This window comes from Erythrolamprus reginae, chromosome 1 (assembly GCF_031021105.1).
Source record: "Erythrolamprus reginae isolate rEryReg1 chromosome 1, rEryReg1.hap1, whole genome shotgun sequence".
Lineage (NCBI taxonomy): Eukaryota > Metazoa > Chordata > Lepidosauria > Squamata > Dipsadidae > Erythrolamprus > Erythrolamprus reginae.
The window spans coordinates 59,801,992-59,815,917 of record NC_091950.1 but is presented as its reverse complement, the minus strand read 5'-3'; the positions used below and the strand labels follow the sequence as shown (position 1 = coordinate 59,815,917).

Sequence of the window (13,926 nt, the reverse complement as noted above, 5' to 3'; positions counted from 1 at the left end):
AGTAAGAGTATGGTATGGTATTGATATATAACATGATGAAAAATCTGTTTCGTTTTGTTTTTTGTTTATTTTGTAATCTTTAATAGTAAGACCTGGCCCACAATGTTCAGTAGTACTGTTCAACAGTATTATGATTATGTGTACATTATTTTGTTTTTTAAATTGTGTTTATTTGTTTTGATTTTAACCTGGATGCCACCTACAATTTGTTGATGAGATAAGCAACTATGGATATTGTTTAATACAGTGATACCTCGTCTTACGAACCCCTCATCATATGAACTTTTCGAGATACGAACCCGGGGTTTAAATTTTTTTTGACTCTTCTTCCGAACTATTCTCACCTTACGAACCTGCCGCCGCCACTGGGATGCCCCACCTCTGGACTTCCGTTGCCAAGTGAAGGCTCCCCTCGTTGTAAAACCCCACCTCCGGACCTCCCATTGCAAGCGAAGCACCCATTTTTGCGCTGCTGGGATTCCCCTGAAGCTCCCCTCCATGGGAAACCTCACCTCCGGACTTCCGTGTTTTTGCGATGCTGCAGGGGAATCCCAGCATCACAAAAATGGGTGCTTTGCTGGCAACGGACATCCGGAGGTGGGGTTTCAAGGACTTCGGTGTTTTTGTGATGCTGTGATTTCGCTGAGGCTTCCCTCGCTTGGAAACCCCACCTCCAGACTTCCGTTGCCAGCGAAGCCCCTGTGTTTGCGATGCTGGGATTCCCTTGCTGGGATTTCCCTGCAGAATCGCAAAAACACGGAAGTCCGGAGGTGGGGTTTCCCATGGAGGGAAGCCTCAGGGGAATACCAGCAGCGCAAAAACGGGCGCTTTGGCTGGCAAAAGGGGTGAATTTTGGGCTTGCACGCATTAATCGCTTTTCCATTGATTCCTATGGGAAACATTGTTTCGTCTTACGAACTTTTCACCTTACGAACCTCGTCCCGGAACCCATTAAGTTCGTAAGACAAGGTATCACTGTATTTCTTTTGTTTAAGCAAATCATCAATCAATGTCCACCATTGAAAGACTGTTTGTGGAGGATGGTACAGTTCATGATTTCTCCACTGGAAAGAGGATTGAACTAGAAGATTTTGAAAGTTATTTCCAATCTTCTGGGTTTTTGATTCTACAGTATATAATAAGATGTTTTATGAAATGATATGAAAACAGGCTTAAGACTAATAAGAGTTATTTAGGGCAAAAATGCAATCTACATAAAATATAGATAAAATGAAAGTATTTGTACATTAAGGAATAATTTATTTGATTATGAATCAGCAACATAAATGGTTTCTCTTGGAAATTAGCAGGGTGGGACAGTTTAGTCGTATAGTGTCCTGTCTGGGTGCCCCCAGACTTCAGCACCAACTGAAAAAAGCAGCCAGACACGCTGGTAAAACGCAAAGTCACTTTATATTTTTGAACACAAACACAGAGAAAAAACTGTTCTTACACACTGGGATGCTATGAGGCTTCACAGAATAGTCACGACGGCCAGACAATACAACAGGCTTCTTGCTGGCACACCCACCACTGTAGAGAACCCACGCCTCCCCCAAGGTTTCAGCCTTCAAGGCCACAAGCCAGAATCAGAGACGCCAAGGATTGCAGCAAGGTCACAGGACTCCCAAAAGATAATTCTCCACAATACAGGAAGGGCGGGCCTGCCTTTTCAGCCTTTCTGGGGAGAACCACACCCAAACCCAGCTGTTGCCTATTAGGGATGGTAATACCTGGCTAATTGTCCCCTTCGTTGTGCTGCTCTTCTCTGCCTGAGATCGATGATGGCTTGTGCGTTCTCATCTAAGGACTCCAGGCTACTCGCTGGGGAGAGCTCCACCCCGGGGGTCTCAGGCTGTTCTCCCTCTTCCTCGGCCTGCAATTCCTCCTCCCCATCTGCCTGGTCCTCCTCCTCCTCCTCCTGTTCCTCGTCCTCCCCCTCTGAGCATGGAGCCGGCAGAATGCCAGCCATTCCCTGAGGAGCCTCAGACTGAATCACAACATATAGGAATGCATTTAAATCCTTTGTTTAGCTATTTGAATTTTTTTTTTAAATTTATTTATTCAATTTTTATGCTGCCCTTCTCCTTAGACTCTGGGCGGCTTACAACATGTTAGCAATAGCACTTTTTAAACAGAGCCAGCATATTGCCCCCACAATCCGGGTCCTCATTTTACCCACCTCAGAAAGATGGAAGGCTGAGTCAATTATTTTTCCTGGGAACTTTCTATGTCTTAATGAAGATTTAAAAACAAAATTGTTCATATAAGAGAACTAAGTCACAGATAAAGAGTACAGACAGATATCTTGGAATATAAAGCCGGTACTAGGTAAACCAAAACTCAGTGTGAGCTAAAGTTACCAAAGGGGACAAGGGCTTCTTTAGATATGTTCAAAATAAAATAAAAAGAATTGTGCTATCTGATTAACACAGATAGCAAAATACTTTAAGGTAACAAACAAAAGGCATAGAAACTGAGCTGTTATTTTAATTGAGTCGTGAACTTCAATCAACAAAAAAAGAAAATTGGATATTCTACCAGGATATTGTGAAAATAGGAAAGGAGGCAAAATTGAAGCTTGCTATTGAGGAAACGTGTTCCGGAAATACATCTTTAGATTAAATCTTCACAAGCAGATGAATAGCATCCTAATATACTGAAGAAATTCATTATAGTCTGACTGAACCTTTGTATTATTGAGATTCTGATTAAAATGCCAGATGACTGGAGGAAAGAAAATGAACTTTTCTTCAAGAAAAGAACAATGAGCCTTGATGTTATGGAAATATCAATATTATTTTGTCAGTGTTTAATGTGTTGTCTAAGAAATTAGCTTATTCTTGTATGTACATCTATTCTAATATGTATTTTTTAGTTTATTTTTTGTTTTGTTTTTTCCCTCTTGGTTAATAAAGGGCAATAAAAATTATGTTAAGATATGATACTGGAAGATCCAGGAAAAGACAGATTGATCAGTCTAACATTGCTAAGTGGGAAAATTCTGGAGCAGATAATGTTTATTAAATTTGTAGATGTTACAACACTGAATGGCATATTGCATAGGAAATAGAAAGAAAATTCAAAACAATCTGGATAGGTTGGAGAAATGTTGGACAAATGTGCTGCAAATAACTGTAAATTAACAAAAACAGAAAATGAAACAGAACAGATTCTGCCTTCTCCCAAATTGTACTACACATCAGATGTAGCAATCTGATGCCAAGTACAAAGTTGGTTGACCAAAGAGAATAATCTTATCTGTTCTTATGTGAACTTCTCTTCTTTTACCTTATCTTATTATCTTATCTTATTTGCATTGTTATAGAAAAGCAGTAGAAAGACTTATAGAAAAGGAGTCAGATATTCTAGGTGTGACTAATCCCTAATTTACTAATTTTAATTCAAATTTAAAGCGATGCTCTTACTTTAGATTTGGGCCATTAAATAGAATAAAATTATGTTGATTTATCATAGACCTTTTTATATATGCATTTAAGAATAAGATAGTATATTAGATTACAGGGCATTTTCAAGTTTGTCATCTCATATCTATTGCTACAAAAAATGGCACTGGTTGAAAACCATTTCTATCTTTGTCTGCACAAACATAGTAATTAATTTTTTTTTAAGACCTTTAATCCTAGTATTTTAACCTTGGCTAATATTTTCCTCTTAAGTTTCAGATCAGCAACGAAGAGAGAAATTGAAGAAAGAGGTAGAAAAATGTGAAAAGGAGATGATTTCATCTCAACAGGTATCCCGATCAAGTTCCAGGGAGAGTAGAAGACTGCTGTCTGCTACCTATACAAAAGTAGGTATATTTATTCTCTGGTTCTCTCTCTTTTTCGTATTAATGAATATTAATACTGTAAGATTCCTTCCAGATTTTAGTATTATTGTTACAGTCACCAAAAATATTTTACTAAAAACTTCCTTTTAAGCATAAGCAAGGCCATACAGTATGATTTTAATTTGTGCTGAATAGGAATGGGCAAAGTTCTTCAGTGCTGTTTCTCTCGTTTTCCAGTTTTAGATTTGTTCTGGACTTCCTCTATACCAACTTGTAAATTGGAAAAAAAGTATAAATTTTCTATACATTTTTGTACATGATTCATGCCTGTTTACAAGGTATTTCATCTTTATTTAATTCTACTTCTGCTATCTTTTTCATCTTCTGGAGGGGAGAATAATAATTAAAAGGATTAACAAACTGCAACTAGAGTTTGTTCTATATGATTTTCTCCTTACCATTCATCTGCTTCAGAATGAGGAAGCTGAAATGTACTCCATCCTTCCATTTTTGTCTAGTATCAGTAAGGAAATTCCTATGATATATGTTTATTAAGTTGGCCTATATGAGGTATGTGTTTTTTAATTGGGAGAAAAATAATAAGAAAAAAATATTTCAAGTAAAATTATCCACTCAAGGAAGGATTTAGAGGGCGTAAGAGGAAGTAGGAAAGTAGGAGAGAAAGGAGAGAGAATAGAAGGGGAGGTAGAGAAGGAGGAAGGAAAGAGGGTGAAGGAGAGAGAGTAGGAGGAGAGGCAGAGAAGGAAGGAGGAGGAGATGGTAGTAGGAATGGGGAGAGAAGCTGTGAGAAAGTAGGTACTAGAGGTGGAATAGCCACCTGAGATAGAAGGAGGGGAATGGAGAGAGGGAAGATTGAGATGGATTGAATAATAAAATTAAAATTGGAGTGTAACTTAGGTTATTGTACTATTGTTTTTGTATAATACTATTGTACTATTGTATGTTGGTTTCTATTGAAGGTATATGTGATATATGTTATCTATGTTTTGATGTGGAGGGAAACATTAAAAACGTATTGGGAAAAAATAAGGAATATCCTACACACACACACCAAATTTTAAATCATATGTGATACTCTAGAGCAAAATAAGCCTATAATACTTGTTTTCAATTTACCTGCATTTAGAGACAGGCTTGCTATAAATACCTATAATCCTTGAATTATTAATAGTAATTAGGACTAGACTTTATGTTGTGAAGTGCCTTGCCACCCTGCACTTGCTGGCCCTGCCACTTCTACTGCCATCATCTGACCTTTGCCTTCTCCCTCCTCTTGTTGACAAAGAATGCCAAACTGCCTTGTTTAGGACCATTCTCGCAATGCTTTGGAAAGTCCTAAGAAACTTTTCTGCAGTATCATGAGAATGACCTGTGCAATTTGGAGAACAGTATGAGCAGGTGTCCTTACGTGGCCAGCATCTGCTTTACAGAGCAGCAAGTACAGCAGGGTGAGTGAAGCACAGGGCAGCAGTGATGGCAGGGCAAGCAGAGTTCAGCAGAGGCTTTAACCTATGATGTGGAGCTTGAGACTGTACTCTGTGGTAGCAATGTTGAGGCTGAAGTAGAGTATCTGGCTGAGACTGCTGAAGTTCTCTGGTCTTTATATCAGCCTTAGTGCCACTACCGTTGCTGGTGAATGTCACTATGCAGGGTGGCCAAAAGAGAGAGATGGAGGGGAGATAGGCAAATATGATGGAGTTGACACACTCTTCTGGTCGTAAGTGCAGTTGAGCTGCCAAGCACTATCTGAATTTTAATCATATCACAGTGGAGATGCTGCAGTGGCCATAATTTCTGGGATTAGGTATAAGTATCATTCTGTCTGTTCTTATCAATTGTATATGGCCTGTTGTAATAATAATAATAATAATAATAATAATAATAATAATTATTATTATTATTATTATTATTATTATTATTATTATTATTATTATTATGTCAATACAACACAGCAAACGAGATCACTATGCTGGATTTCGTATTTCATCACCAGTCGGGCGCTTCCCAAGCACCTAGGACGGCGTGATATAGTGGCGAATTATGTTTGCCAATCCCAGTAAAGCGGCCTTTTGCAATTGACAGATGGAGATTTTGTCAATTCCGATGGTTTTCAAATGTCCGGTGAAATCCTTTGGCACTGCGCCCAGCATGCCAAGTACCACTGGGACCACTTTCACTGGCTTATGCCAGAGTCTTTGCAGCTCGATTTTTAGATCTTCGTATTTCACTAATTTCTCTAGCTGCTTCTCCTCAATTCTGCTGTCCCCTGGGATTGCGATGTCGATGATCCATACTTTCTTTTTCTCCACAATCAGGATGTCTGGTGTGTTATGCTTCCGAATTCGGTTAGTCTGAAGTCGGAAGTCCCACAGTTTTGCTTGCTCATTTTCGACCATTATTATTATTATTATTATTATTATTATTATTATTATTATTATTATTATATTCATTCATTCATTCATTCATTCATTCATTCATTATCTCCTTAACTTTGAATGATCATTGAACAAACCATTGAAATTTGAGAACTACCTGCATATGAATACTACTTGTTGTAATCTGAAACCTCTGCAAACTTATACCTTTCTTTTATTTGTGTCCTAATTTTTGCAAACATTATTTATTTCATCCTTTGTCCAATCTGTTGCCTCTAAAATGTGCTGAAATTCCATCTTCCAAATTTCTGAGTCAGTATTATTAAATCTTAAAATTATGGTCCTAAGTACAATGTGGTTGGAGAAGACAGATTTAGATTATAAATGAAAATTAACTGTTTATATTAATCTATCTTCCTAGCTATATAAAAAAAAATTGAATGGATAAATAAATTGTTCAAATAAACTGTTTGTTGACCAGCACTGCATAGAATAGCACTAATTAGGAGAATGATCTCTAACAGACAGCTAGAATATTATTTGCGTAGCAGAAATAAGAGAGTACTGTAAATTGTGGGATTCATTTTCATTTTAAAATATGCATAACAGCATATTTGGCTTCAAGCTGCTATATAATGTTGATTGTCAGTTGGCCCATTCTTGCATGACTGCTTGGTAGCTGACAGTGAATGATAAGTTTCCCAGATAATCACCTTATTTAGAAAAGTTCTTCGTGACTAATAGTGATGGGTAATACAATATGCTGTTGTTTATGCTTTGCTTTGTTTTATTTTGAAATAAAAGGAAGAAATGTCAGGTTAAATATCTGAAACTCATTTGGTTACCATTATTATCATTCATCAAAGTTTTTGTCGGATTGTTGAATAAAGAATCTTTGTATTCACTACTGATTTTTAACATGCTAATGCGGGATTTGCAATATGAATCTACTGGGGAAACCTTTTTCAAAATTTTAAAAGGAATATGCCAAGTGAGACCAAACCAAACAAAAAGTGGCTTTCAAATCACAGCTGTCAAACATTCATGCTCTGATTATCTCCAAAAGCTGAAAAGTTAAAAAGTAAGTAGCAGTTAATGCAGAGCTTGAGCCATTCCAGGCTACCTTAGACAGGTTCAGTTGCTCTTAATTATTCCTTGCCTGATTTTGCATGCTACTATACAAAATCTGCCAATCTTGTGTTATTTCAGGGTTGATGAACAGGACAAGGCCATTGGAGCTGTGAGTTCCGCCACCTGTTTACTGGATCCGTGTCCCTCTTGGTTGGTTTCGCCAGCCGAGAGGTGACGTGGAGCTGGGTCCAGGAGATTGTCAACGCCTCCTTGGGGAGGGGGTCCTTTCCGGCTCCTTATAAGGAGGAACTTGTGCACCCCCTCCTCAAGAAGCATTCCCTGGACCCAGCCGTGCTTAATAACTACTGTCCAGTCTCCAACCTTCCCTTTATAGGGAAGGTTATTGAGAAGGTGGTGGCGCTCCAACTCCAGCGGTCCTTGGAAGAAGCCGATTATCTAGGCCCTCAGCAGTCTGGATTCAGGCCCGGCTACAGCATGGAAACTGCTTTGGTCGCGTTGATGGATGATCTCTGGTGGGCCCGGGACAGGGGCTTGTCCTCTGTCCTGGTGCTTCTTGACCTCTCAGCGGCTTTCGATACCATCGACCATGGTATCCTTCTGCACCGGCTGGAGAGGTTGGAAGTGGGAGGCACTGTTCTCCTCCTACCTCTCCGGTCAGTCGCAGTCGGTGTTAGTGGGGGGTCAGAGGTCGACCTCTAGGTCTCTCCCTTGTGGGTTGCCTCAGGGGTCAGTCCTCTCTCCCCTGCTATTTAATATCTACATGAAACCGCTGGGTGAGATCATCCAAGGGCATGGGGTGAGGTATCATCAATATGCCGATGATACCCAGTTATACATCTCCACCCCATGTCCAGTCAACGAAGCAGTGGAAGTGATGTGCCAGTGCCTGGAGGCTGTTGGGGTCTGGATGGGTGTCAACAAGCTCAAACTGAACCCAGACAAGACGGAGTGGCTGTGGGTTTTGCCTCCCAAGGACAATTCCATCTGTCCGTCCATTACCCTGGAGGGGGGGGGATTATTGACCCCCTCAGAGAGAGGTCGCAACTTGGGCATCCTCCTCGATCGACAGCTAACATTGGAACACCATCTTTCAGCTGTGGCGAGGGGGGCGTTTGCCCAGGTTCACCTGGTGCACCAGTTGCGGCCCTATTTGGACAGGGAGTCATTGCTCACAGTCGCTCATGCCCTCATTACCTCGAGGTTCGATTACTGCAACACTCTCTACATGGGGCTACCTCTGAAAAGGATTCAGAAACTTCAGATTGTGCAGAATGCGACCGCAAGTCCTGAGTCTTCGGAGAGGGGCGGCATACAAATCTAATCACTTATTATTATTATTATTATTATTATTATTATTATTATTATTATTATTATTGATGTCCATTAGCTGAAAGTAGAGATTGCTAATAGTGTTGATTGGGGAATCCTGTTTTGCTGGTCAGAAGTGGGAAAATTAAAGCATTTTCAGGTTCTATATAAAACAGGCAATACAGAACAACATGTTTGACTTGTCCTGAGTCTCAGGGACATAATAGATACCGTATTTTCCAGCGTATAAGACGACTGGGCGTATAAGACGACCCCCTAACTTTCCAGTTAAAATATAGAATTTGAGATATACTCGCCGTATAAGGCTACCCCTCTTCTGTACATCATAGACCTGACTGAGTCTAGGTCTATGATGTACTTGCATTGAGAAAAAAATCATTTCTGAACATGATAACACAATATTTTAATTACTAATGATGAAGATCTTATTGTTAAAATTATGAATGAATTATTTAGAGAGAGAGAGCCAAGTGGGAGCACTCTTCTGTCTATCTCTCCATATGTCTCTGTCTATCTGTCTTGTCTGCCTCTCATATTTCTCCTCACCACAATTAAGTTTATTATTATAACTCATCATAATTTGTCAACACAAAAAGGTGAACCTGGCTATTTTCCTTTCTCCTACCATCTATTCTGCAGGTATCTTTCAGTCTAACATGCAGCATGCTGACACCTATGTGAGAATCTATTATGGAATGAGAATCTGTATGTGATATCATGATATCGCAATCCAAACAGCCCATCCATTTTTTCCTCTTTCCGCACTTGTCTTTATCCTCTTGCAATGTCACTTAAACAGATTTTAACTTGTCGGGTTTACCATTAGTGACCCTGCCAATTTTCAGTACTGTGCAGTGTGCTATGATACAGAGCAGGGTGAATAATATGACCTCAGCTTTTAAAGTTATTTTAAAATGTTGCCTAAGAAATATGAAAAGATGATTCTTTTTGGAGGAAAAGTACATTTTCAATGGTTAAACATAAGAACAAATACAAACAGGCAGAAATAAATGCATCCAGTTTAACATTCAATCATTTCCCTGGCTCTTTTTATTGAAATGAACAAGTTCATACATTCAATTTTGCAACCACTAATAATGTTGGTCAAGTAGGTACAAAAATACCTGGGGAAAAGATCAAAGTCTTTCTCTCTCCCCCTCTCTCTCCCTCTCTTTCTTTCTTGCTATCTCTCTTTCCCTCTTTTTTTTTTGCTTTCTCTCTTTCTCTCCCCCCCTCTCTCCTTCTCTTACTATCTCTTTCTCTCTCTTTCTGTCTCCCCTCTCTCCCTCTCTCTCTCCCTCTCTTGCCATCTCTTTCTCTCCCTCTCTCTTTCTCTCTCCCCCTCTTTTGCTCTCTCTTTCTCTCTTTCTTTCCCCCTCTCTCCCTCTCTCTTTCTCTCTCCCTCTGTTGCTATCTCCCCTCTATCTTTCTCTCCCTCTCTTGCCATCTCTTTCTCTCCCTCTCTCTTTCTCTCTCTCCCTCTCTTGCTATCTCTTTCTCTCTTTCTTTCCCCCCTCTCTCCCTCTCTCTTTCTCTCTCTCCCTCTGTTGCTTTCCCCCCTCTATCTTTCTCCCTCTCCCTCTCTTGCTATCTCTTTCTTTCTCTTTCTGCCCCCTCTCCCTCTCTCTTTCTCCTTCTCTTTCTCCCTCTGTTGCTATCCCCCCTCTCTCTTTCTCTCTGTCCCTCTGTTGCTAACCCCCCCTCTCTCTCCCTCTCTTGCTATCTCTTTCTTTCTCTTTCTGTCCCCTCTCCCTCTCTCTTTCTCCTTCTCTTTCTCCCTCTGTTGCTATCCCCCCTCTCTCTTTCTCTCTGTCCCTCTGTTGCTAACCCCCCCCTCTCTCTCCCTCTCTTGCTATCTCTTTCTTTCTCTTTCTGCCCCCTCTCCCTCTCTCTTTCTCCTTCTCTTTCTCCCTCTGTTGCTATCCCCCCTCTCTCTTTCTCTCTGTCCCTCTGTTGCTAACCCCCCCTCTCTCTCCCTCTCTTGCTATCTCTTTCTTTCTCTTTCTGCCCCCTCTCCCTCTCTCTTTCTCCTTCTCTTTCTCCCTCTGTTGCTATCCCCCCTCTCTCTTTCTCTCTGTCCCTCTGTTGCTAACCCCCCCTCTCTCTCCCTCTCTTGCTATCTCTTTCTTTCTCTTTCTGCCCCCTCTCCCTCTCTCTTTCTCCTTCTCTTTCTCCCTCTGTTGCTATCCCCCCTCTCTCTTTCTCTCTGTCCCTCTGTTGCTAACCCCCCCTCTCTCTCCCTCTCTTGCTATCTCTTTCTTTCTCTTTCTGTCCCCTCTCCCTCTCTCTTTCTCCTTCTCTTTCTCCCTCTGTTGCTATCCCCCCTCTCTCTTTCTCTCTGTCCCTCTGTTGCTAACCCCCCCTCTCTCTCCCTCTCTTGCTATCTCTTTCTTTCTCTTTCTGCCCCCTCTCCCTCTCTCTTTCTCCTTCTCTTTCTCCCTCTGTTGCTATCCCCCCTCTCTCTTTCTCTCTGTCCCTCTGTTGCTAACCCCCCCTCTCTCTCCCTCTCTTGCTATCTCTTTCTCTCCCCCCCTCTCTCACGGAACTGAGGCACGGACGGCGGCGTGTGGGCGAGCCTGCGCTTTGCGCAGGCTCGCCCAGCTGGGAGGCGGTGTTCGCGCCCCCCCAGCTGAAACTGACGTCCGGCCGGAGCGATTCTTCCCCGGCCGGACAGGCAGCGTTTGAGCGAGCCTGCGCTCCGTTCAGGCTCGCCCAGCTGGGAGGCGGTGTTCGCGCCCCCCCAGCTGAAACTGACGTCCGGTCGGGGCGATTCTTCCCCGGCCGGACAGGCAGTGTGTGAGCGAGCCTGCGCTCCGTTCAGGCTCGCCCAGCTGGGAGGCGGTGTTCGCGCCCCCCCCAGCTGAAACTGACGTCCGGCCGGGGCGATTCTTCCCCGGCCGGACAGGCACGCTTGTGCTGCCAAAGGCAGCGTGTGGGCGAGTCTGAGCGGAGCGCAGGCTCGCCCAGCTGGGAGGCGGTGTTCTCGCCCCCCCCCAGCTGAAACTGACGTCCGGCCGGGGCGATTCTTCCCCGGCCGGACAGGCACGCTTGTGCTGCCGAAGGCAGCGTGTGGGCGAGTCTGAGCGGAGCGCAGGCTCACCCAGCTGGGAGGCGGTGTTCTGGCCCCCCCCCCCAGGCTGAAACTGACGTCCGGCCAGGGCGATTCTTCCCCGGCCGGACAGGCACGCTTGTGCTGCCGAAGGCAGCGTGTGGGCGAGTCTGAGCGGAGCGCAGGCTCGCCCAGCTGGGAGGCGGTGTTCTGGCCCCCCCCCCAGCTGAAACTGACGTCCGGCCGGGGCGATTTTTCCCCGGCCGGACAGGCACGCTTGTGCTGCCGAAGGCAGCGTGTGGGCGAGTCTGAGCGGAGCGCAGGCTCGCCCAGCTGGGAGGCGGTGTTCTGGCCCCCCCCAGCTGAAACTGATGTCCGGCCGGGGCGATTCTTCCCCGGCCGGACAGGCACGCTTGTGCTGCCGAAGGCAGCGTGTGGGCAAGTCTGAGCAGAGCGCAGGCTCGCCCAGCTGGGAGGCGGTGTTCTCGCCCCCCCCCCCCCAGCTGAAACTGACGTCCGGCAGGGGCGATTCTTCCCCGGCCGGACAGGCACGCTTGTGCTGCCAAAGGCAGCGTGTGGGCGAGTCTGAGCGGAGCGCAGGCTCGCCCAGCTGGGAGGCGGTGTTCTGGCCCCCCCCCCCAGCTGAAACTGACGTCCGGCTGGGGCGATTCTTCCCCGGCCGGACAGGCACGCTTGTGCTGCCAAAGGCAGCGTGTGGGCGAGCCTGAGCGCAGCGCAGGCTCGCCCAGCTGGGAGGCGGTGTTCTCGCCCCTCCCAGCGATCGCAAATATCGGCGCCACTGTCCTATATCCGGCGTACAAGACGACCCCCCACTTTGGAAAAGATTTTCAGGGGTTAAAAAGTCGTCTTATACGCCGGAAAATACGGTATATCTTTCACTCAGAAGTGCTGAAGGGAAAACATGACATTGAACCAAGATCCAGGTCCTTCCTGATTCAGGATATTAAGCTATGTGAGATACAAGCTGGTGCCAGTGTGTGCATCTGGCTATTTGCCATGGAAAGCTGATCAATATATCTAAGCCACCTTAAGGTCTACCTTTGTCTTTACAGATATAGCATTAGAAGGTAAGCTGTATATCCATCTAGTGTCCAATCAGTTGGAAGCCAGGTTTTTTGCAGCAAGATGATGATAACATATGAGGTTTATTGCCTTTGCAATTGAACAGCCAAATGTCCATATTTCAATTAATTTTGGGGTAGCTTAGACCTAGTGGGATTCATATCATATCCTGTTTATATATATACTGTAGGAGATGCAAGGGGGGGATTCTAGCTCTCTTAAGGACCACTATGGTGTATCTTCTACCTTTGTAGAAGATACTTGAAGTTAAAGGTTGTCTTCTGGAACTTCCATAAGGGGCCTGAGTGTCTGATGACCTCTTATGATTTCATGACTGACAGCTTCATTAAATTCTTAGAGTGGCAATGGGTGAATAGTAGATTGATCGGGGAGGGTTATGTTGTTGTCAGCCTTTTTTAAAATTGAAAATAAAATCTGGAGTAAAATCTAAATAGGTGGCATAATATTTCATTTCCCCCCCTTAAAAACTTGTTTGGATAATAGAACCCAAATCAGAACCAATATCAGAGGTGAAAGAAATTCTTGAGGAATATACTGCTTTGAGGAACACACTTTTAATTCTACAGATTTCAGTCTAAACGAGAAGTTTTCCCTTCTTGGAATTGCATTTAACAAGTCAATGGGGAAGTTGCATTCTTTTCTCCATTGTAGTCAGTTAGAGCCATCTGAGGGATAAAAGATGTCGGTGAGGAGGTTTGTTGTTTTAAAATCCAGAGTCTATTCTGAAGATCTGTTAACGGAGCATAAAACAAGCCATTGGGGGGGAAGAGAAAAATGGTTGCATTCTCCCTAAATTGAAGCACTAGTTTCTGTATTATCCTGTTTGGCAGAAGGCGGTACCCTTGATTAAGTAAGAAGAGTATGACTAAATCAAGAGCTGGACTGGAATGTCTTTAAATATTCTAGAAGGGAAACTACTGTATTTTTGCCACTTTAAAAAAAATTATGTACATTATATATTTTAGGAAAAAAGGCAGATTCTTTTAAATCATTTGTCTATGAAGCTAACAAAAAGTAATGTGTATCCAGCTCTCTATAACGTAGGAGCTTGCTTAACAGATTTGTTACAGTTTTCTGGTATATACCGTAAGATTCCTAGATGCTGCAGTTGTTGTAAGTAAGGTCAAAAGTCATTTTTTTTCCAGCACCACTGTAACTTCTAA

At 43.2% G+C, this 13,926-nt stretch overlaps 1 protein-coding gene across 2 annotated transcripts in view; it reads left to right on the top strand.

Moving 5' to 3' along the window:
- SPATA7 (spermatogenesis associated 7) overlaps positions 1-13,926 on the top strand; it is a 40,867-nt gene that overhangs the window by 10,571 nt on the left and 16,370 nt on the right. The window contains exon 5 of one of the 2 annotated variants that reach the window (XM_070753836.1): positions 3,681-3,814. In XM_070753836.1, coding sequence (XP_070609937.1) covers positions 3,681-3,814 — 134 coding nt within the window. The remainder of the gene's footprint in view (positions 1-3,680; positions 3,815-13,926) is intronic. The other variant, XM_070753845.1, reaches the window with a different exon arrangement.